Source organism: Phalacrocorax aristotelis, chromosome W, assembly GCF_949628215.1.
Source record: "Phalacrocorax aristotelis chromosome W, bGulAri2.1, whole genome shotgun sequence".
In the NCBI taxonomy this organism is placed as follows: Eukaryota; Metazoa; Chordata; class Aves; order Suliformes; family Phalacrocoracidae; genus Phalacrocorax; species Phalacrocorax aristotelis.
The window spans coordinates 4,303,573-4,328,897 of NC_134310.1; the positions used below are offsets into that span (position 1 = coordinate 4,303,573).

Below are 25,325 nucleotides of genomic sequence, written 5' to 3' on the forward strand. Positions count from 1 at the left end.
TACCTGAGATGGACAAGTGGAGGATTATCCGTCAAGAACTACAAGGGCATTGCCAGAGCTTGCAGAGATGCACTTAGAAAAGCAAAACCCCAGCTCGAATTGAAACTGGCTGTAGATGTCAAAAATAACAAGAAAGGGTTCTTCAGGTATGTCAACCAGAAGCAGAAAAAGAAGGAAAACATAGGCCCACTGTTAAACAGAAAAGGACAGTCAATCACCAATGATGCTGAAAAGGCAGAGGTCCTCAACACCTTCTTCACCTCTGTCTTTACCAGCACTGTCAGGTCCCGGGCTTTGGGAACAAAATTGCCAATTGAACCAAACACCGACCCACCATCGGTGAAGGAAGAGTAGGTATATGAATTACTACAGGAGCTTGACCCCCACAAATCAATGGGCCCTGATGCCATCCACCCAAGGGTGTTGAGAGAGCTGGCTGACATCATCGCAAGGCCGCTCTCCATAATCTTTGAGAAGTCATGGAGAACGGGGGATGTCCCAGAGGACTGGAGGAAGGCAAATGTTACCCCTATGTACAAGAAGGGCTCGAGGGAGGATCCGGGTAACTATAGGCCTAGCAGCCTTACTTCAACCCCTGGGAAAGTTATGGAACGAATCCCCCTGGGGGCCATCACAAGTCAAATGAAGCACGTGATTGGGAAAAGCCAACAAGGCTTCACTAAAGGCAGATCGTGTTTGACAAATCTGGTGGCCTTCTATGACAAAGTGACTTGCCTGGTTGACATGGGGCAGGCGGTGGACATCATTGTTTACCTGGACTTCTCCAAGGCCTTTGATATAGTCCCCCACAGCCTCCTCCTGGAGAAATTAATGCGTTATGGCCTAGACAAGTGGTCTGTGCAGTGGGTGGGGAACTGGCTGACAGGCCGCACCCAAAGGGTGGTAGCAAATAGCTCTTTCTCAAATGGCAACCTGTCACTAGTGGAGTCCCCCAGGGATCGATATTGGGCCCAATGTTATTCAACATCTTTATAAGTGATCTGGACAACGGCATCAAGTGTAGCCTGATGAAGTTTGCTGATGACACCAAGTTGAGTGGGGAAGTAGACACTCCAGAAGGGAGAGCTGCTCTGCAGGGAGATCTGGATAGGCTGGAAGAGTGGGCCAGCAAGAACCTTATGAAGGTCAACAAGGACAAGTGTAAGGTCATGCACCTGGGAAAACATAACCCGGGAGTGCAGCACAGACTGGGATCCACCTGGCTGTAGAGCAGCTCTGTGGAAAGGGACCTGGGGGTCCTGGTGGACAGAAAGCTCAACATGAGCGAACAGTGTGCTGCTGCGGCCAAGAAGGCCAACAGGATGCTGGGTTGCATCAAAAAGGGCATCGCCACCAGAGAGAAAGAAGTCATTATCCCACTTTACTCAGCGCTTCTCAGGCCACACTGGGAGTACTGTGTACAGTTCTGGTCCCCGCTATACAAAAAAGATGTGGACAGTCTGGAAGGGGTCCAGAGAAGGGCCACCAAGATGATCAAAGGACTGGGAAGCCTGCCATATGAGGATAGGCTGGGACAACTGGGTTTGTTCAGCCTTGAGAAAAGGAGGCTCAGAGGGGACCTCATCACCATGTACCAGTACTTAAGGGGTAGCTACAAAGAAGATGGAGACTCCCTTTTTACAAGGAGTTGCATGGAGAGGACACGGGGGAATGGATGCCAATTGCTCTTGGGGAGATTCCGATTGGACACCAGAGGAGAATTTTTCACATTGAGGACAGTCAACCATTGGAATAATCTCCCCAGGGGAGTGGTTGACTCGGCCACGTTGGACACCTTCAAGAGTCATCTGGACAGGGTGCTGGGCCGCCTTGTCCAGACTCTGCTCTACCTAGAAAGGTTGGACTAGATGATCCCTGAGGTCCCTTCCAACCTGCAATTCTGTGATTCTGTGTGATTCTATGATTCTGTGAAATGTGAATCAAGAGTCTCTCTCAGAAATAAAAGCAACACTTCTACTCCTCTGTCTGGGGAATTGCTTGCTAGGAACTGGATCAGCGGCTTTCCTGGAAGAACCCCTTGACTGTTCTTCCTTGCAGCCTGTGTACCCATGCCTCTAGGGTTGTAATAGGCTTGCCATCCCATCTCCTCATGTCATCTCCATGGTCACGCAGGTAGAACCATAGGGTGGCCCATGGTGTATTTCCTCTCCTTTGAGAAAAAAAAAACGCTTATTCCTAACAGCTGAGACAGTACCCCATAGAGGTGGGGAGTAGGATATATCTTCTTTGAGTTGCTGGACCTTCCAGGATAGTTTCTCCACAGCAGAGACAAGCGAGGAAGAGATATTTGTTTCGTAATCCCGGAGTCTATCAATCACCACTGCCACTGTTGGTGCCTCGTCCTCTCTCCAGGACATCACTGCCAATGAGGTTGCATAGGAGGTTGGTGCGCTCCGTACAAACTGCCACATGGGTCGTGAGCACTCGGCTTCATCTGGATCTTTGGATGACTGTTGATCGTCCAGGTCACCATAAACCACCTCAAGCACAGCTAATTCCCTCAGATACTGGATACCTTTCTCTATGGTCATCCATTTTCCTAGGCGATATGTAACATCTTCTTTAAAGGGATACCTTTCCTTCACTCCAGACAGGAGTCGCCTCCAGAGGCTGAGGGCTTGTGTCAATGCCCCCTTCCCCAGAAAGGGATCCCAGTTGTTTGGCTTCCTTCCCCTCTAATTCCAGGCTACTGGCTTCATTATCCTAGCATCAGAGAAGACAAGTGACAATGTGCTCACCTGGACAACAGATGAAATTTTTTCACATATCTCACAGCTCACTCAAGGACAGGGATCAGGTGATCTCCTTTTCATTTATGACTTCTTCTTCCTCTGCTTGTGATGGCCCTACTTCTTCATCATCCCGTTCTAAATGAGTTGACACTCACTTCCAGTATTTCTTCTTGTGTACAGGGGAGACTGATACAGGTTGATTCTCTGGTTCAGCTCCAGTACTTGTCCTGGGGGTTTGAGTGGCTGCAGTGCCTGTCACTTTGCATTTCAATCCAGAGATATTCTCTTCCCCTTGGGAGCACTGAGTACTGTTGAGCAGGGCTCAGTATGCATGGGCCAGGCCCCAGCACATTGCAGTTATCTGTGTCTCTCTGGAGTTCCCAGTGTAACAACATACTTTCTCCAAATATTCTACTAGTTTTTCAGGATTCTGCACTTGTTCGGGGGTGAAACTCCAAAACACTGGGGGTGCCCACTGCCCTAGGTATTTGCCCATGCTATCCCACATGCCCTGCCACTCGTAACTATCAAGCCTTGGGGCAGATCTCTGGGTGATATTCTTAAGCTGTTTTCTAACCTTAGTCAAAACCAGAACAACATGCCCAAAACCTAACAATAAGTGCACCTTAACCACCCAAGGATGTTCAAAATACAAAGAGGTTGTTGTAACAAAGGCACAGACATCATAGAACAAAGTTGCAACGGTATTATTCTGTATTTCCTCCATATAAAATCTCTCAGAGGAGGAGGTATAATTGCTAATTGCCTCAGCAAGGTGGTATCCAAAGTACAGTAACGGTTCCATCAAAATCCCCAAATGTGAGATAAAGTTGAAAACTAGTGTTTACATAAGTAATCTCTAAGGCAAAACATCACCAATCACAGCAGAACAAACAGACTAAACAGGCCAACACCTATCTTTAACATATACTGCAAAAACAAGAGCATGGTGCTGTGACCACCAGCTGTTATCTCAAACCTTCTGAGCTCCACATTGAGCGCCAAAAGAGACTGTTGTGTTTTAGCCCCAGCTGGCAAATCAGCCCCACACAGCCACTCGCCCACTCCCCCACCGGCAGGACAGGGGAGAGAATCAGAAGGGTAAAGCTCATGGGTTGAGATAAGAACAGTTTAATAATTAAAATAAATCAATAACAACAACAGCAACGATAATGCAATTAAAAGTAAAACAATGAAAGAGGTGCGAAACCCGAGGGGGGGCGGGGGGGAAGTGGAATGAACAACCAAAACAAACTACATATGACGCAGCCGCTCACCGCCCACCAACCTGACACCACCAGTCCCTGAGTTGCAACCACCCCCCTGTGCGCCAACTGCCCCAGTTAATATACTGGTCATGGCGTCACATGGTATGGAATGAATATCCCACTGGCCAGTCTTGGTCAGCTGTCCCTGCTTTGGCCCCTCCCTTCCTGACCTCTTGCCCACTTTGCAGAGCATGGGAAGCTGGAAAGTTCCCTAACTACTATAGGCACTACTTACCGATACTTAGCTGCTACTTAACAGCAACTAAAGCATCAATGTGCCATCAGCACTTTACCAGCTACAGTGAAGAGAATTAACTCTATCCCAGCAAAACCAGCACAGATTTAATAACAGAACTCATAATAGGAAAAACAGTAGTACTGTATTGCATCAAATCTATCCTTCTCATCCCAGTTGGTTAGAATATCTTCTAATAGTAAAATCTGCTCATTTTAGAAGAGTGATGCTGTTTACCAATTTTTTGCAGCAGTATACCTCAAGACCTATGATTTGTGCACTGCATACATCTTCTATTTGTGCCTTTAAATGCCTCCTTCCCATACTCAGCTAAGAGCATTCACAACATACAGTTTCCAGGTGGAGATAGCTCCTGCCCATCATTCTTCCCTAGGAGACTACTTTGAAGATACAAGGCCCTGCCCTTCCAGAGGGATGAGAATATATACCTAGGAGAACCATGGCCTTTTCTAAAGGGAATCCCTGTATGCCATTCTCTCCGATGTGTATGTGCCAAAAAAATCCATGCCGGTCCATCATGGACTGTTCAGGAGGGCATGAACTGCACTTCTCTGGTTCTATGCACAGAATATCTAATCTAACTTCAGCTGCATAGCCTTTCCATACAGTGTCAGTTTCTCAATGTCATTACTCTTGCTGCTGTGCAAAATGAACTGATATTATATTTCAAAACAGATTATACAAAACTGGGGGAAGTGGCTGATACTTCAGAGGGTTGTGCTGCCATCCAGAGGGACCTAGACAAACTGGAGAAATGGGCCAACAGGAACATCATGCAGTTCAGCAAAGGGAAATGCCAAGTCCTGCACCTGGGGAGGAACAACAACACACACCAGTACATGCTGGGGGCACCCAGCTGGAAAGCAGCTTGGCAGAAAAAGACCTGGGGGTCCTTATGGACACCTAGTTGAACATGAGCCAGCAATGTGCCTGAACAGCAAAGTCAGCCAACAGCATCTTGGAATGCATTAGGAATGAAGGTTGCAGGAGGTTTTCCTTCCCCTCTACTCAGCACTGGTGAGGCCACACCCAGAGACCTGTGTCCAGCCCTGGGCTCCACAGTACAAGAAAGACATGGATGCACTGGAGCCAGTCAAGCAAAGAGCCATGAAGTTGACTACGGGAGTGGAGCATCTCTCATGCAAGGAGGGGATGAGAGAGCTGGGACTGTTCATCCTGGAGAAGAGAAGGATCAGGGGGGTTCTTATCAATCTATATAAATAGCTGATGAGAGGGTGTAAAGAGAACAGGGCCAGACTCTTAGCGGTGCCCAGTGACAGGACAAGAGGCAATGGGCACAAACTGAAACACAGGAAATTCCACACTTTGGTTTTTTTTAAATACACCATGAGAGTCCTTGAATACTGGGACAGATGGTGGAGTCTGCAGCCTTTGAGATATTCAAAACCTGACTGGACAATATCCTGGGCAACCCACTCTAGCTGCCCCTGCTTTGAGCAGGGGGGCTGAATGAGACAATCTCCAGTGGTCCCTTCTAACCTCTGATACTGTCCCTCACAGTATCCTTCTGGACAAGTTGTCCAACTGTGAGATGAACAGGTACATGGTGCGCTGGGTGAAGAACTGGCTGAAGGGCATGGCTCAAAGGGTTGTAGTGAATGGGGCTGCATCTGGGTGGAGACCAGTCACCAGTGGTGTTCCTCAGGGTTCAATTCTAGGGCCAGTTCTGTTCAGTATTTTTATCAATGATCTGGATGAAGGAGTTGAATGCACCATTAGCAAGTTTGCTGATGATAACAAACTGGGAGGTGCTGTTGACTCTCTTGAGGGACAAGAGGCCTTGCAGAGGGATCTGGAAAGGTTGGAGCATTGGACAATCATCAGTGGCATGAAATTTAACAAGACCAATTGTTGGATTCTGCACCTGGGACCGAGTAATGCTGGATACAAGTATAGATTGGGAGAGGAGTGGCTGGTGAGCAGCCCTGCAGAAAGGGATCTGGGAGCCCTGGTTGACAGCAGGCTCAGTATGAGTCAGCAGTGTGCCTGGTAGCCACAAGGGCAAACCGCATCCTGGGGTGCAGCAAACACAGCATAGCCATCCAGTCAAAAGAGGTGATGATCCCGCTGTATTTAGCGTTGGTGTGGCCTCACCTTGAGTGCTCTGTGCAGTTCTGGGCCCCACAATTTAAAAAGGATGTGAAAGTCCTTGAATGCATCCAGAGGAGGGCAACAAAGCTGGTTAAGGGGCTGGAAGGTGTGTCCTGTGAGGAGTGGCTAAGGACTCTGGGTTTGTCTAGTTTGGAGAAAAGGAGTCTGAGGGGTGACCTCATTGATCTCTACAGCTTCCTGAGCAGGGGAAGTGTGGGATATCTGGAAAGCAAAGGACACGTAGTGAACAATCCAGGCTCGGACTGCGCGGACTTAATCGGCCTGGGAACAAGAAGGCCTCAAGGATGTTGCAAGTTAAAACCAATGTATGTAGCTATTAATAACAGCTGTGGTTTTGTATTTCCCAAGACTTACAAAGCGGCATGGTACGAACTTACTGTGGGAATGTGTGGGATGGCATTACGTCTTTCTGATAAGTTGCATTCCAAGATTGGCCACAGGTGCTACTCTGTCAACAGGGGCCGCATCCCATACCACCGGCGGGAGTGTCTCGTTACAGCGTAGCAAAACAAGGCGGGAGTTGCCGATGCTGCTAGTGGCTATCCTTGGGATAAAGCCCAAGGCTGTGCTGACCAACTAATAATAGGCTTGTATATAATAAACAGTAGAGGCTTGTGTGTGATAAGGTGGTTGCAGAGCTATATTAACCGCGCTGTGTCTGTAATAAACTGGCATTTGCTTGATCATATTGGTCGTGTGGGGTGTCTGTGACTTCCGCGTCAGCAGGGAAGTGGAGAGGGAGGTGCTGATCTCTTCTCCCTGGCATCCAGTGACAGGATATGTGGGAATGGTTCCAAGCTGCACCAGGGGATGTTCAGACTTGACATTAGGAAACATTTCTTTACCGAGAGGGTGGTCAAACACTGGAACAGGTTTCCTAGAGAGGCGGTCGAGGCCCCAAGACTGTCAGTGTTTAAGAGGCATTTGGACAATGCCCTTACTAACATGCTTTAACTTTTGGTCAGCCCTGAAGTGGTCAGGCAGTTGGACTAGATGATCATTGTAGGTCCCTTACAACTGAAATTTCTATTCTATTCTATTCTATTCTATTCTATTCTATTCTATTCTATTCTATTCTATTCTGTTCCGTTCCATTCTGTTCTATAATATAATGCATGAGGAGTCATAGCAAATCTCTAGAGACTGCAAGCACATAAGGAGCCTGAATCTTTTCAGCTCTGCAACTGTAATATTACCTTTATAGAAGTAGCAAATAGTATTAAGAAATTTTTCATAGAAACTATTAGCTTTATTATGTGACAGAAAACAAAACTAACAAGTCCAGAATTAACAGGAACACACAAGGTTCTATACCATAAGGTAAATTATTTGGTAATTATTCTAATTTTCCAGTGGATGTTAGGAAAAAAATGTAGTATCACTTGTTTCATAAAAATGTCAGTAGAGCTTTCTGTGTCAAATTTATCTCTAGTACAACTCTAATGAAGTCAGCAGTGTTTCATAAAGGAAAATTTGGTGCTCTGACAACATATATATACTCCTTATGCATCCTTTTGAGTAAAAATTTAAAATAAATACAGTATTACATACTTTACTGAGGAATAAAATGAATCACAGAAGAGTATAACCCTCTCAGTTTCACTGTAATGTATATTACACAATCCCTGTTCCTTTAATTGCAACATGTGAGCCTATAGCTCTGTATACTTACATCTCCATGTAGTGGCCTCTGATCATCACAGTCCCTGGTTGGGCTAATGTCCTGCCTCATGACCCAAATAGGTTCTTTTGGTTCATCAGGGGTATAAGGAGAACGAACAGTCCTTGTCTTCACTTCCTCAATAGCTTCTTTAATATCTTTGATGGCCAGTGATATTGCATCTCTTTTCTCCTTTCTGCACCTCTGTACTGTCTCTTCTGAGTTGGCTGTGGCCCTAGAGCCAGCTGACAGTTGACCACGGCTTTCATGCCCCCTACCTGGAGCATGCTCCAAGCTTTGCTCTGCCTCTAGCATGTCTTCAGCAGCCTTGCCCAAGCTCTGAGAGCTCATACTCTGTTTCACCTCTGCCACAATCTTATCGATATCTTCCTCTTGTTCATAGCTGTCCATTTGTGGATATAGAGCAAACTCTGCCTCTTTCTCAGGGCTGTCCGACTCTCCATCAGATCGTTCATCATAATGGTGAAGGCGAGCACCAAGAGCTTCTTTGCGATAGTTGTCAGCTTCCTCCCTTTCCCACTCATATTGCTGAAGTCCTTCCCTAACATCAAGGTCCAGCACATCCCCTATCTCCTCATACACATGTTCCTGCTGCCTATAGCCAGCATAGGGCTCAGCATATCGCTCATCCTCTCCTTGGTGGAGGGGCTGGTGAGCGTAGACGTAACCTGAGTACACTGCATTCATGGCTTCTTCATGTTCAATGGAGTGGAAATGTACATGATCAGGCAGTGTTCGATTATGAACAGCCTTAGTATGCTCTGCTTCAGCATTTTCTGTGTACTCCTCAGACTCAGGCCTGTACTGCACTGCATATGTACTCTCATCCTCATTCTCCTGAATGAGATCTACATCATAGCCATCCTCTGCTGTGGCTATAACATCCCCTTCCACCATGTCCATGTGATTATGGAAATCACTCTCAGTGCTAGCTGATTGAGCTAGCATCCCTTCCTCTTCCTGCCCAGATGGTACCCCTTGGTTGCTGTTTCTGTGCCTTGAATAGCAGATCACAGACTGTTGTTCCTCTTCTACGTGTGAGTGCTCCAAGTCAGCTTCCACTGACTCATTCATATCTTCATTTGCTGGCTCTTCATTCACCTCCACCTCAGATAGTATGACCAAATGGTTCATGGAAAGTTCTGATGTGTAGGCCACTTATTGTATCCACTTACTGCATAGATACTTTGTCTATCAGGACTGGAAAGAAATTAAGAGAGTGATGTTATTAAAAAAACAAACAAACCCACAAACAAAACAAAAAAGCCCCACAGTGTGGAGTCAACAAACAACCCCAGAGTAGCAAAACACACCCTTGCTTCTCCAACACAAAAAGTTTTGGCTTCATCAGCTCTTAAGTCAGAGGACAACCAGCACAACAGCATGACCTTCCAATACAAATTGATTTCTACAAGCACCATTCATTCAGAGATGGGACCACAATTCCTTTGAGAATTGCAGTTTACAGATTTATGGACAAATTCTCTGGGAAAGAATCCACTGTCTCAGACCAGTCCAAGAGATGCTTCTATGGACTGGCCAGACATCTAGACAGTGCAGCCAAGACGCACAACAAAGCAACTAAATTTCACCAGGGGCTCAATTGTGGAAGAGATATTGTGGTAGGATGTGGCAGTGTAAAATGACTGAGATTTTATCCTGCTGCAGTAGTCTGTAACTGGTCAGATATATGATACCTTTTCAGACTAGACATTTCCAACATATCTTCAAACAAGATCCTCATTCTAGGACTCTTAGTCAACAGAGAGAAAAAGACACATTTAGGGTACAATGCAAAGTGCCTGTTTCTCTTCCCTAGAGAAGTATAAGATAGCTAGCTCCAGTATAGACATGTTCATGAAATACCTCTAAAATTATGCAAGATTATTTCTGCCCGAAATGTCTTTCCTAAAACAGGGAATAGAGATTACAAATATTCATAATTGTGACCCTTGCCACATTGAGACTAGAGAGGCATTTTAGTTTTACCAAATGTGTTCTGCTCAGAGCAAAAAAAAATCTCAAATTATGAGATAATTACAACAGAGGTCTGCCAACGATGATAACTATATACAGCATGGAAATAAGAAAAACCTATAAGAATACAGCTTCTCCTCTAGATGTTTCTCAGAGCAACCAGGTTTACCTAGCTCAGAGGGTATAGTTTTAATCTGCCAATTGCAGATATTCTGAACCTTCTCCAATATTTAAGATGCAGTGTCATAAGACCACCTCATGTATTTCAAGTCTAATCGCATACCCATTAGAAAAATATAATTTTAGCTGGTGGTTTACTACCAAATATAGAATCATAGAATTGTTTAGGTTGGAAAAGACCCTTAAGATCATCAAGCCCAACCCTTAACCTATCACTGCCAAGTCCACCACTAAACCATGGCCCTAAGCACCACATCTACTCATCTTTTAAATACCTTGAGGGATGGTGACTCAACCACTTCCCTGGGCAGCCTGTTCCAATGCCTGACCACTCCTTCAGTAAATAAATTTTTCCTAATATCCAATCTAAACCTCCCCTGGCACAACTTGAGGCTGTTTCCTCTCATCCTGTCACTTGTAACTTGGGAGAAGAGACCAACACCCACCTCGCTACAACCTCCTTTCAGGTAGTTGCAGAGAGCGATACGGTCTCCCCTCAACCTCCTCTTCTCCAGACTAAACAACCCCAGTTCCCTCAGCTGCTCCTCATAAGACTTGTTCTCCAGACCCTTCACCAGCCTCCTTTTTCTTCTTTAGACATGCTCCAGCAACTCAATGTCTTCCTTATACTGAGGGGCCCAAAACTGAACACAGTATTCAAGGTGCAGCCTCACCAGTGCTCCCCTACTCCTGCTGGCCACACTATTCCTGATACAAGCCAGGATGCTGTTGGACTTCTTGGCCACCTGGGCACACTGCTGGCTCATGTTCAGCCGGCTGTCGACCAACACCTCCAGGTCCTTCTCCACCAGGCAGCTTTCCAGCCACTCTTCCCCAAGCCTGAAGCGTTGCATGGGATTGTTGTGACCAAAGTGCAGGACCTGGCCCTTGGCCTTGTTAAACCTCATACAATTGGCCTTGGCCCATCAATCCAGCCTGTCCAGATCCCTCTATAGAGCCTTCCTACCCTCAAGCAGATCAACACTCCCACCCAACTTGGTGTGACCAGCAAACTTACTGAGGGCATACTCGATTCCCTCATCCAGATCATTGATAGAGATATTAAAGAACTGGCCCAAAACTGAGCCCTGGGGAACAGCGCTTGTGACTGGCTGCCAACTGGATTTAACTCCATTCATCACAGCTCTTTAGGCATGGCCATCCAGCCAGTTTTTTACCCAGAGAAAAGTATGCCCATCCAAGCCATGACCAGCCAATTTTTCCAGGCCAATGCTGTAGGAAATGGTGTCAAAGGCTTTACTAAGTCCAGGTAGGTAACATTCACAGCCTTTCCCTCATCCACTAAGCTGGTCACCTTGTCATAAAAGGAGATCAGGTTAGTCAAGCAGGACCTGCCTTTCATGAACCCATGCTTACTGGGCTTGATCACCTGTTTGTCCTGTATGTGCCATCTGATGGTACTTAAGATGATCTCATCCATAACCTTCCCCAGCACTAAGGTGAGACTGACAGGCCTGTAGTTCCCCAGATCCTCCTTCAGCCCTTCTTGTAGATGGGTATCACAGTTGCTAACCTCCAGTCATCCAGGACCTCCCAGGTTAACTAGCACTGCTGATAAATGATGGCCACCTGATCAAGAAGAGGAAATTGATGAAGCCTTCTACAGACATCTGGAAATAGTCTCGCAATCGCAGGCCCTGTTCCTCATGGGGGAGTTCAACCACCCTAATTATTTACTGGAAAAGCAACACGGTGAGTCATGCACCATCCAGAAGGTTCCTACAGAGCATTGAGGACAACTTTTTGATGCAAGTGGTGGAGGAACCAACGAGGCAAGATGTGCTGCTCGACCTTATCCTAACAGACAAGGAAGGGCTGGTTGAGGATGTGAGAGTTGGGGGTAGCTTTGGCTGCAGTGTCCATGACACGGTTGAGTTTAGGATACTGCAAGGTAGAAGCAGGGCTATGAGTTGAGTTACAACCTTGGACTTCAAGAGGGCTTCTTCAAAGACCTGCTAAGAGGAATCCCATGGGCTAGGGCTCTAGAAGGCAGGGGAGTCCAAGAGAGCTGGACAGTATTCAAGGACCACTTCTTCCGAGCTCAAGATCGGTGCATCCCCAGGAGGAAGAAGTCAAGCAAAGGAGCCAGGAGACCCTCATGGATGAGCAAAGAGCTTCTAGAGAAACTCAAATAGAAGAGGGAGGTTCACAACATGTGGAAAAAGGGACTGGCTACTTGGGAGGAATACAGGAATGTTGTCAGGGTATGCAGAGATGCGATGAGGAAGGCCAAGGCCCACTTGGAATTAAATCTGGCAATGCATGTCAAAGATAAGAAGAAGGGCTTCTTTAAATACATCAGCAGTAAAAGGAAGACTGGGGATAGAGTGGGCCCACTGCTGAACAAGGTAGGGGCCCTGGTGACACAGGATGCAGAGAAGGCAGAGTTACCGAATGCCTTCTTTCTTCAGTCTTTACTGATAAGGCTGGCCCTCAGGCATCTCAGCCCCCAGAGAAGAGAGGACAAATTGGGACAAAGGAAGACTTACCATCGGTTGAGAAGGATTGGGTCAGCGATCACCTAAGCAAACTGGATCCTCGCAAATCCATGGGCCCCGATGGGATGCACCCACAAGTGCTGAGGGAACTGGCGGATGTTCTTGCCGAGCCACTCTCTACCATCTTTGAAAGGTCGTGGAGGACAGGAAAGGTCCCCGAGGACTGGAGGATGGCAAATGTCATTCCAATCTTCAAAAAGGGCAAGAAGGAGGACCTGGGAAACTATAGGCCAGTCAGCCTCACCTCCGTCCCCAGAAAGGTGATGGAGCAGTTCATCCTGGAGGTCATCTCCAGGCATGTAGAGGACAAGAAGGTTATCAGAAGTAGTCAATATGGATTCACCAAGGGGAGATCATGCTTGACCAACCTAAGAGCCTTCTCTGACAGTGTGACTGGCTGGGTCAACGAAGGGAGAGCAGTGGATGTTGTCTATCTTGACTTCAGTAAGGCATTCGACACTGTCTCCCATAGCATCCTCATGGACAATCTAAGGAAGTGTGGGTTGGATGAGTGGACAGTGAGGTGGATTGATAATCACAGAATCACAGGTTGGAAGGGACCTCAGGGATCATCTAGTCCAACCTTTCTAGGTAGAGCAGAGTCTAAACAAGATGGCCCAGCACCCTGTCCAGATGACTCTTGAAGGTGTCCAACGTGGCCGAGTCAACCACTTCCCTGGGGAGATATTTCCAATGGTTGACTGTCCTCACTGTGAAAAATTTCCCTCCGGTGTCCAATCGGAATCTCCCCAAGAGCAACTTGTGTCCATTCCCCCATGTCCTCTCCATGTGACTCCTTGTAAAAAGGGAGTCTCCATCTTCTTTGTAACTACCCCTTAAGTACTGGTACATGGTGATGAGATCCCCTCTGAGCCTCCTTTTCTCAAGGCTGAACAAACCCAGTTCTCCCAGCGTATCCTCATATGGCAGGCTTCCCAGTCCTTTGATCATCTTGGTGGCCCTTCTCTGGACCCCTTCCAGACTGTCCACATCTTTTTTGTATAGCGGGGACCAGAACTGTACACAGTACTCCAGGTGTGGCCTGAGAAGTGCTGAGTAGAGTGGGATAATGATTTCTTTCTCTCTGGTGGCAATGCCCTTTTTGATGCAACCCAGCATCCTGGTGGCCTTCTTGGCCGCAGCAGCACACTGTTCGCTCATGTTGAGCTTTCTGTCCACCAGGACCCCCAGGTCCCTTTCCACAGAGCTGCTCTACAGCCAGGTGGATCCCAGTCTGTGCTGCACTCCCGGGTTATGTTTTCCCAGGTGCATGACCTTACACTTGTCCTTGTTGAACTTCATAAGGTTCTTGCTGGCCCACTCTTCCAGCCTATCCAGATCTCCCTGCAGAGCAGCTCTCCCTTCTGGAGTGTCTACTTCCCCACTCAACTTGGTGTCATCAGCAAACTTCATCAGGCTACACTTGATGCCGTTGTCCAGATCACTTATAAAGATGTTGAATAACATTGGGCCCAATATCAATCCCTGGGGGACTCCACTAGTGACAGGTTGCCAGTTTGAGAAAGGGAACTGGCTCAGCAACGGAACTCAGAGGGTTGTGATCAATGGGACAGAGTCTGGATGGAGGCCTGTCACTAGTGGTGTTCCCTAGGGTTCTTTGCTGGGTCCATTCCTGGTTAATGTATTCATCAATGACATGGATGTTGGGATAGAGTGTAACCTCAGCAAGTTTGCTGACGATACCGAGCTGGGAGAGTGGCTGATACACCAGAAGGCTGTGCTGCCATCCAGCGAGACCTGGACAGGCTGGAGAGCTGGGCTGAGGGGGACCTCATGAAACTCAGCAAGACCAAGTGCAAGGTCCTGCCCCTGGGGAGGAACAACCCCATGCACCAGTACAGGCTGGGGTCTGAATTACTGGAAAGCAGCTCTGTTGAGAAGGACCCAGGAGTGCTGGTGGACAACAAGCTGATCATGAACCAACAATGTGCCCTTGTGGCCAAGAAGGCCAATGGTATCCTGGGATGCATTAAAAGGAGTGTGGCCAGCAGATTGAGAGAGGTTATTCTCCCCATCTACTCTGCCCTAGTGAGACCACATGTGGAGTACTGTGTCCAGTTTTGGGCCCCCCAGTTTAAGAAGGATGTGGAACTCCTTGAGCAAGTCCAGCAGAGAGCTACAAAGATGATCAGGGGACTGGAGCATCTCCCATATGAGGAAAGGCTAAAAGACTTGGGTTTGTTTAGCCTGGAGAAGACTGAGGGGGCATTTCATCAATACCTATAAATATCTAAAGGGTGGGTGCCAGTATGATGGGACTAGGCTCTTTTCAGTGGTGCCCAATGACAGGACAACGGGCAATGGGCACAAGCTGGAACACAGGAAGTTCCTCTTCAATATGGGAAAAAACTTCTTTCCTGTGAGGCTGGCAGAGCAGTGGAACAGGCTGCCCAGAGAGGCTGTGGAGTCTCCTTCCCTGGAGTCATTCAAAACCCGCCTGGACATGGTCCTGTGCCCCCTGCTGTGGGTGTGCCTGCTCAAGCAGGGGGGTTGGACGGGATGATCTCCAGAGGTCCCTTCCAACCCCTACCATTCTGTGATTCTGTGATTCTGTGAATGTGGCTTGGTGAGCACTTCTGCCAGCTCCCTCAGTACCCCTGGTTGGATCCCATCCAGCCCTATAGACTTGTGTGTCTAAGTGGTGTAGCAGATTGCTAACTGTTTCCCCTTGGATTATGGGGGCTTCATTCTGCTCCCCACCCGTCTCCCATCTCAGGGGGTGGGTACCCCGAGAACAACTGGTCTTACTATTAAAGGCTGAGGCAAAGAAGGAATTAAGTACCTCAGCCTTTTCCTCATCCTTTGTCACTGTTTCCCCCTGCATCCAATAAAGGATGGAGAGTCTCAATAAAGGATGGAGAGTCTCCTTAGCCCTCCTTTTGTTACTAATGTATTTATAGAAACATTTATTATTGTCTTTTACTGCAGTAGCCAGATTAAGTTCTAGTTGGGCTTTGGCCCTTCTAATTTTCTCCCTGCATAACCTCATGACATCTTTGTGGTCCTCCTGAGTTGCCTGCCCCTTCTTCCAAAGGTCATAAACTCTCCTTTTTTTTTCCTGAGTTCCAGCCAAAGCTCTCTGTTTAGCCAAGGCAATCTTCTTCCCCACTGGCTCATCTTTCAGCACATGGGGGCAACCTGCTCCTGTGACTTTAAGATTTCCTTCATGAAGAATGTCCAGCCTTCCTGGACTCCTTTGCCCTTCACAACTGCCTCCCAAGGGACTCTCTCAACCAGGTTCCTAAACTGGCCAAAGTCTGCCTTCCAGAAGTCTAAGGTAGAAGTTCTGCTAACCCCCCTCCTTACTTCTCCAAGAATTGAAAACTATTATTTCATGATCACTATGCCCAAGATGGCCTCCAATTATCACATCACCAAGTCCAAGGGGGTTAAAATGCCTTGTGAGAAGACTTATATTTTAATATGTAAAATATTGCTATAAAAAGATGTTATAAAATATGTTAGATACCAATAATAATTAAAAAATAATTCAATGCATAAAATAGAACTTGAACCAAATTTAGTGAACTCAGGCAGAGTTCACTAAATAAGCTCCGTGCAAAGCCACAGAAATGGTTGTTGGGTTTTTTATTTGGATTTATTTTTGTTTTCTTTTTTGTGCACTTTTTTTACTCCTACAGAGGAAAAGCAATAGTGATTTCAGCTGCTGTCCATCAGAGTTCCCGACAGGCAGGGGAGGGTAGCTAGGAGTAATTCCTGCTACAGATCTATAGGAACCCCCAGTGGGTGTAGCTTCCATTTCAGCAAGTGTTTCACCTTGTCTGTGCCATACCCATTGTTTTAGTCTTTAAAACTACATCCTTAAAAGAGAGGAAAAGGAAATCTTGCCCCAGGATCCAGACAGACTTTTTTCAGAAACAACGCATACATAACTTGCACAAATCTAACATGCTATGCTTAGCTTCTAATATATGCCTTTCCCACTTTCCTCAAAAACAAACAAAACCAAAACAATCCTAGGACTTAAGTTATAATACATAGATACAAAATATTAATTATGAAATCACATAAAAACATTATTGAACAGGTAAAGATACCATGCACAAAGCTAACTGAGCTTTCTAGGACTTCATATAAACAAAAACCAAATAAAAGTAGCTCATGGATTTAGACTTGCATCAAAAGAAGTAATTGAAAATTGGAGGGGGGTGTTTTCTTTTAACTGAAAAAGTGAAAGCTCATGGGTCAAGATAAAGACAGGAAGATCACTTACCAATTACTGTCATGGGCAAAACAGGCTTAACTTGAGGAAGGTTCCTTTAATTTTTGCCAATTAAAATAGATTTAGATGGTGAGAAACAAAGACAAATTAAAACAACACCTTCTCCCCACCCCTTTTTCCCAGGCTCAACTTCACTCCTTCATTCCTGACTCCTCTATTTCCCCACATCCCAAGCAATGCAGGGGGGACGGGAAACGGGGGATTTAGATCAGTCCATAACAGTTCCTTTCTGCTGTTCCTTCCTCCTCACACTTTTCCCTTGCTCCAGCAAGGGTCTTCCATGGGCTGCAGTGTGGATATCTGTTCTGGAGTGGTCTCTTTTATGGGCTGGAGGGAAATATCTGCTTCACCCTGATCTCTTCTAAAACTTCCACAGGATTCTCGGGAATCAGTGCCTGGAGCAACTCCTCCCTCTCCTTCTTCTCTGACCTTGGTGTTTCTCACACTTTTCACTCCTTACTCTTTGCCCTTTCTTAAATATGTTTTCACAAAGGCACCATCAGCTTCATTGATTGTCTCAGCTTTGGCCTACAGTGGATCCATTGCCAAGCTGGCTGAAACCAGCTGTAACCATCACGGGCAGTCTTTGGCCTCTTCTCACAGAGGTGTAAGGAATTTTTATGGCACCCCTTAAAGTGAATTAAACGCCTTTGTGATATCAATAAAGATTAACCTAGCTCACTTTAACAATACTAGGGCATAGTGAAACAGGACAGGATAGCTCTGCCTCAGAACAAAAACCCCAAAGCAAATGATAGTCTGCTTTGTTAACAGCCTGTGAAGGACTGCTTAGTGTTGCCAAATTTAAGTGAAACTAGCAGAAAGGTAATTCCGGCAGAGGGAGATCACGACCACTGACTCAAAGACCACCCACTCAAGAAACCCACCAACCCAAAAGGTTAAGGAAGTAAAGGTCTCAAAAATCATAGTGGGCATGCATAGTTATTTACATGGTAGGTGAAGAATTTTATCCAATCATTTAACAATTAATAAATTAGATTATTAAATATGTTAATATCTTGTGTATAAAGAACTGCTAGTTTCCACCAATGGTGTGCTGGTTTGTACCTTGCACCCGTATGTGCACATTTACATAATAAAGGAAAATACCTCGACTGTGTAAATTGGGCGATGCACACCAAGTAATGGACTCAAGCTTTTGGGATAACAGTTTTCTGTCAACCCAGATGGGACAGCGCTGACAGCCTTGCCCAGTTCATCTTGCCTCACCCAACGGGAAGAAGGAACTGAGTGGATTCCAGCACACACCAACCTCTTGATCAGGGACTCCATTGGCTCCTCTCCTGCAGTCGGGCAGTGAGCAACACAATGGTGCAATGCTATTGAAAAGAGGCATTTTCAAATATTGGGAAAAGGGGGGACAGGTGAAATCTCTTGGGAAGCAGTAAGCCACTGGAAATATTTGTTCTATTTAAGCTCTGTGTAAGGCGCATCAGAAAGGATATGCAGCAGTGACATAATTGTTTTGTTTTTACATGCTGTTCTGGTAACGAAGGGAGACGTCCCTCATGCTGTTCTCTATCTGAATTAGTAAATTGTGTATTCCTGGGCTAGGAAATTCTTTTTGGTACTGAAATGGGCTCTGCTGCTTCTCAAGAGGCACTGCTTTGTTCTCCTCTAGGATGCATCCTAAAACATTGGAATAAATTTGGTGGGGATCCCATGACAAAAGGTAAATTGAAAAGATATTGTAGTCAATGGAGGCTACAATATCTTTTGAAAGAATGTGTAAAGTAGCTTGAAAATGGACACATTTACAAGCTCTTTCATAAAGACAGGCAAGGTAGAAGAGGTGGAGGAGGTGCACTCTACATCAAGGAACACCTTGAATGTATCAAAGTCAACTATGGTGATTGCGACTGCTCTATCGAATGCCTCTGGGTTAAAGTCAAAGGGGTCATCTCCAAGCAGGACCTCACAGTGGGCATCTGCTATCAACCTCCTAACCACGGTGACAAAGCCGATGAAGCGATATTTGGGGCGCTAAAGCAAGCTTCTGGCCAACAGAACCTGGTCCTGATGGGTGACGTCAACTACCCAGACATCTGCTGGAAGAACAATACGGCAGCTCACTTGTCATCCACCAAGTTCCTGGAATGTATAGAGGACTGTTTCCTGATACAAATGTTAGATGTGCCAACCAGGAAGGAGGCACTGCTGGACTTGCTATTCACAAACTGAGAAAGCCTACTTTGTAATATCTTGGTTAGTGATAGCCTTGGCTGCAGTGACCACAATATAGTGGAGTTCGGGACCCTGCTGACTGTGCTGAAGGTCAGCTCTAAGACAAGGGTTCTGGATTTTTAGATGAGCAAACTTCAGTGCACTCAGGGCTCAATTGGGAGGGATTCGATGGGAAGCTTCCATGGAATACAAAGGAGCTAGTGAGAGCTGGGAGTTCTTCAAGAACTCTCTATTGGAAGCACAAAGCCAATTTATCCCCTACAAAGGAAAGGGAAGTAAGCGGAGCAAGAGGCCCCCATGGCTCAACCATGACCTCCTGGGTCTACTCAAAACCAAAAGGGAAGCACACCAGAAATGGAGAAGTGGAGGATTATCCGTCAAGAACTACAAGGGCATAGCCAGAGCTTGCAGAGATGCACTTAGAAAAGCAAAACCCCAATTTGAATTAAAACTGGCTGTAGATGTCAAAAATAACAAGAAAGGGTTCTTCAGGTATGTCAACCAGAAGCAGAAAAAGAAGGAAAACATAGGCCCACTGTTAAACAGAAAAGGACAGTCAATCACCAATGATGCTGAAAAGGCAGAGGTCCTCAACACCTTCTTCACCTCTGTCTTTACCAGCACTGTCAGGTCCCGGGCTTTGGGAACAAAATTGCTAATTGAACCAAACACCGACCCACCATCGGTGAAGGAAGAGTAGGTATATGAATTACTACAGGAGCTTGACCCCCACAAATCAATGGGCCCTGACGCCATCCACCCAAGGGTGTTGAGAGAGCTGGCTGACATCATCGCAAGGCCGCTCTCCATAATCTTTGAGAAGTCATGGAGAACGGGGGATGTCCCAGAGGACTGGAGGAAGGCAAATGTTACCCCTATGTACAAGAAGGGCTCGAGGGAGGATCCGGGTAACTATAGGCCTAGCAGCCTTACTTCAATCCCTGGGAAAGTTATGGAACGAATCCCCCTGGGGGCCATCACAAGTCAAATGAAGCACGTGATTGGGAAAAGCCAACATGGATTCACTAAAGGCAGATCGTGCTTGACAAACCTGGTGGCCTTCTATGACACAGTGACTTGCCTGGTTGACATGGGGCGGGCGGTGGACATTGTTTACCTGGACTTCTCCAAGGCCTTTGATATAGTCCCCCACAGCCTCCTCCTGGAGAAATTAATGCGTTATGGCCTAGACAAGTGGTCTGTGCAGTGGGTGGGGAACTGGCTGACAGGCCGCACCCAAAGGGTGGTAGCAAATAGCTCTTTCTCAAATGGCAACCTGTCACTAGTGGAGTCCCCCAGGGATCGATATTGGGCCCAATGTTATTCAACATCTTTATAAGTGATCTGGACAACGGCATCAAGTGTAGCCTGATGAAGTTTGCTGATGACACCAAGTTGAGTGGGGAAGTAGACACTCCAGAAGGGAGAGCTGCTCTGCAGGGAGATCTGGATAGGCTGGAAGAGTGGGCCAGCAAGAACCTTATGAAGTTCAACAAGGACAAGTGTAAGGTCATGCACCTGGGAAAACATAACCCGGGAGTGCAGCACAGACTGGGATCCACCTGGCTGTAGAGCAGCTCTGTGGAAAGGGACCTGGGGGTCCTGGTGGACAGAAAGCTCAACATGAGCGAACAGTGTGCTGCTGCGGCCAAGAAGGCCAACAGGATGCTGGGTTGCATCAAAAAGGGCATTGCCAGCAGAGAGAAAGAAGTCATTATCCCACTTTACTCAGCACTTCTCAGGCCACACCTGGAGTACTGTGTACAGTTCTGGTCCCCTCTATACAAAAAGGATTTGGACAGGCTGGAAAGGGTCCAGAGAAGGGCCACCAAGATGATCAGAGGACTGGGAAGCCTGCCATATGAGGATAGGCTGGGACAACTGGGTTTGTTCAGCCTTGAGAAAAGGAGGCTCAGAGGGGATCTCATCACCGTGTACCAGTACTTAAGGGGTAGTTACAACGAAGATGGAGACTCCCTTTTTACAAGGAGTCACATGGAGAGGACACGGGGGAATGGACACAAGTTGCTCTTGGGGAGATTCCGATTGGACACCGGAGGGAACTTTTTCACAGTGAGGACAGTCAACCATTGGAAATATCTCCCCAGGGGAGTGGTTGACTCGGCCACGTTGGACACCTTCAAGAGTCATCTGGACAGGGTGCTGAGCCATCTTGTTTAGACTCTGCTCTACCTAGAAAGGTTGGACTAGATGATCCCTGAGGTCCCTTCCAACCTGTGATTCTGTGCTTCTGTGATTTTGTGTTTCTGTGAAATTTGCATCCGGATGATGCTAGTAATATTAAACTGCTTAATATGTTATTTATTGGCCAATCAGCATCGGACATTAAGAAGCAATTGCAAAAAGTGGATGGTGCAGACAGAATGACAATTTCACAATTGATGTCACTTGCATATAAAGTTTATAATATTTGGGATAAAGTGGAAGAAAAAGAAAAACCAGACCAAACCAAACAAAAAGACAAAACTACAGGCTTCCTTGTTAGCCGCTTTGGCAGAAAGACAAAAGAGAGGAAGAGGAAGAGGCATAGAAATTCACCAAGTGGATTTAGGGCTTGAGGAGGAGGCTGTGGAAATTCGAGGGGGAATCGGTGCAATACCCCTTTAGGACTTAATCAATGAGCTCATTGTAAGCAGGATGGTCATTGGAAAAAAAATTGTCCGCAGCGGTCAAATAGTCAGGGAAAAGGGACAGAGCTGCTGATGTACTGGCAGAGATAGGATTAGATTGAATGGGACTGGAGGAACCTATTAAAGTTTCCCCAGCCGATCCTCTGCTTCCAGTGAAGCTGGGGAATGAAACAACAGATCTTTTAATAGATAGTGGGGCAACACATTCTGTACTTAGAGACTGTTAAGGGGCCATTAAGTAAAATCAAAACTAGTGTAATTGGTGCCACCAGGAAAAATACTCTAAAATCATTTTTGCAACCAATTGAGTGCACAATTGGAAATACTATGGTAACTCATTCCTTTCTCTATATGCTGGACACAGGGGGATAGCTCCACCAAACACGTCCCCAGCGCTGGAATAAAGAAGTGCCTGCTCACCTACTCTGTGTAGATGAGTTGTTCCTCCTACAGATTTGTAACAGTTTTGGCGACCCAGATGGGACCTTGCGAGTGAGACTGGAAGGGATCGGGTGTTGATCAGACTCCAGCCAGCACCGAGGGATTCTCGGGGAGGACCATGGCCCTCGACCCATACAACCTCCTCGCAGCGTTCCCTGGAAAAAGGGTAAAGCACTTCTTTGGAATTTGTTTGGATAGCCTGCCTGTAAGGCTCGGTGAAAGCTTCGCAGGGTTGGGGTTTGAGGGTACCTGTTTGCATTGAAAGCCTGGGAACCTGTCCTTAAGTCATAAGCGAAAGCTACTGCTGGGTTGGCCTTTGTGTATTTGAGACAATGTCATTTGCATTTGTTTGGTATTTGTTATTTGGATATTTGCATTTGTTTAATAGTCATTATTTGAATGTATATTATCCCTATTCACATAAACCCTTGACCAAGTCTAAGACTAAGATTGGACCTAGCTGCACCTAGACTTCTCTCTGCAAGAAGTTTAGAAAGCAAGGGGGTCTATTCTGAACCTCATGACTCAACGGGAGGGTCCTCCTTTTCCCCTTTTCCTTGTACTATTTGCATTTGTTTAATATTTGTTATTTGAAAATATATATAAGCATTATATATATAAGAATAATGGCATTAGCAAAATTGTTAATAAGATTGCAGGGAATTTACCTACTGATGAGAAGATACCAAAGGCATCACCCTTGAGATGTTTATTGACACATTGGAATGTGTTGCCTGATGATTTACGTAAAAGTCAAATGATTATTGTAATTGCTGGTGGCCATTATATGTTTTAGAGGATCAGGAAAAATGGCCAATGAATGGGACTTTGAGCTATAATACTTTGAGCTATAATAGTTCAGGATGTTCTCCCTCTAGTAGCTGCACTGAAATATGGATTTTGGTGTAGAGGAATTAGAAGTGACCTACAACTGACTGACACATATAAGTCCAAGAGAGGAACAATAGTTGTAGGAAATCTGCAATTCAAAGCCCAGGACACTTAGTTTGGGCAATGAGTGATGGAACTTGGACCACCCATTTACCAATGGATGGGAAAGTGAAACAAATTACATTGGGAATGCCAACATTATGTTTAATTTGGAAAGAGGCTCCTTTTAAAGGGAAATTGGAAAGTTTGAAACTGGAACGAATAAAAAGGTCGCTAACTGATGCTAATGTAGATTGGAATGAACCTTCAACAGGAGTAAAAGTTGGATGGGCCTTGGAATCTTTATTGACTCTCTTGTCAACATATAGGAATAGGAACTGGTTATATAGGTTGACTGGTCAGGTAGAAAGATTGGCAAACGTAATGAAGAAAGGATTCAAAGAACTGAAATTGCAGTTACAAGCAACCTCAAGAATGACTATGTAGAATAGGATGGTGTCCTGATTTCAGCTGGGATAGAGTTAATTTTCTTTGTAGTAGCTAGTATGGGGCTATGTTTTGGAGTTGTGCTGGAAACAGTGGTGATAATGTGGAGATGTTTTAGTTGTTGCTAAGTAGCACTTACACTGGTCAAGGACTTTTTCAGCTCCCCATGCTCTGCACAAGAAACTGGGAGGGGACACAGCCAGGACAGCTGATCCAAACTGACCAATGGGATATTCCATACCATATGACATCATGCTCAGTATATAAAGCTGGGGGAAGAAGAAGGAAGGGGGGGACGTTTGGAGTAATGGTGTTTGTCTTCCCAAGTAACCGTTACGCATGATGGAGCCCTGCTTTCCTGGAGATGGCTGAACACCTGCCTGCCCGTGGGAAGTAGTGAATTAATTCCCTGGTTTGCTTTGCTTCCGCATGCAGCTTTTTCTTTCCCTATTAAACTTTTATCTCAACCCATGAGTTGCCTCACTTTTACTCTTCTGATTCTCTCCCCCGTCCCACCAGCGGGGAGTGAGCGAGCGGCTGCGTGGTGCTTGGTTGCTGACTGGGGCTAAACCACAACAGATGGCCTTAGATATACTCTTGTTGAAAGAACATGGAATTTGTGGATATTTGAAGGATAGGATAGACCATTGCTGCATACATATCCCAAATGTTACTCAGGATGTTAAGCACGATTTGGATTTATTAGAATGTGCTGGTTTTGGCTGAGAAAGAGTTAATTCTCTTCACTGTAGCACCTGTAGTAGTCAGGGACCTTTCCAGTTTCCCATGCTCTGCCATGTGGGCAAGAGGCCAGGAGGGGCAGGGCCACAGCCAAGACAGCTGACCCAGACTGGCCAATGGGCTGTTCATTCCATGCCATGTGACACCATGACCAGTAAGTATATTAACCAGTGCAGTTGATGCATGGGGGGGGCAGTTGCGGCTCTGGGACTGGTGGCGTCATGTGCGGTTTGGTTCGGTTGTTCATTTCCCACCCCACCCGCCCACCCTGGGTTTCGTGCCTCTCTCATTGTTTTCCTTTTCATTGCATTATTGTTGCTGGTTTTGTTGTTATAATTTTATTTTAATTATTAAACTGTTCATATCTCAACCCCCAAGCTTTACCCTTCTGAGTCTCTGCCCCATCCCGCCGGTGGGGGAGTGAGCGAGTGGCTGTGTGGGGCTGAGTTGCTGGCTGAACCACAACATAGGACAAATAGAAAAGGACACCCAAGAGATTCAATGAGATATGCAAGAGAATTGACTTGACAAAATTTTCAACGGATTAGGATGGAATCTGAGTTCCTGGATAAAGTCGTTAATTGGTACTGTATTACTCTTATGAGTAGTATTTTTGATGATATTACTAATTTATTACTGTTTAAAGAAAGAAATCACCAGCAGGATGGCCATTAATGGAATGATCATTCAGCTAGTAGCTAGACGACAAGATTCAAACTATTCAATCACAAGTCTCCCACGATCGTACAGTGAATAATAAATGACACACAAAACTTTTGTTAGAATGAAAGTATTGAAATAATTTTTAAAACCTTCAAAGGGGGGAAATGCTGCAAAAATCACCAGATTTTATTATAGTAGAAATAGAATGTTAGAATA

General features: G+C 46.0%; 1 protein-coding gene across 2 annotated transcripts in view; it reads right to left on the bottom strand.

Moving 5' to 3' along the window:
• LOC142049836 (amyloid-beta A4 precursor protein-binding family A member 1-like) overlaps positions 1-9,338 on the bottom strand; it is a 66,090-nt gene extending 56,752 nt beyond the window's left edge. For both annotated transcript variants that reach the window (XM_075077919.1, XM_075077920.1), the window contains exon 1: positions 8,083-9,338. In XM_075077919.1, the coding sequence (XP_074934020.1) occupies positions 8,083-9,225 (1,143 nt within the window). In that variant the 5' untranslated portion in view covers positions 9,226-9,338. The remainder of the gene's footprint in view (positions 1-8,082) is intronic.
• Positions 9,339-25,325: the final 15,987 nt, after the last annotated feature.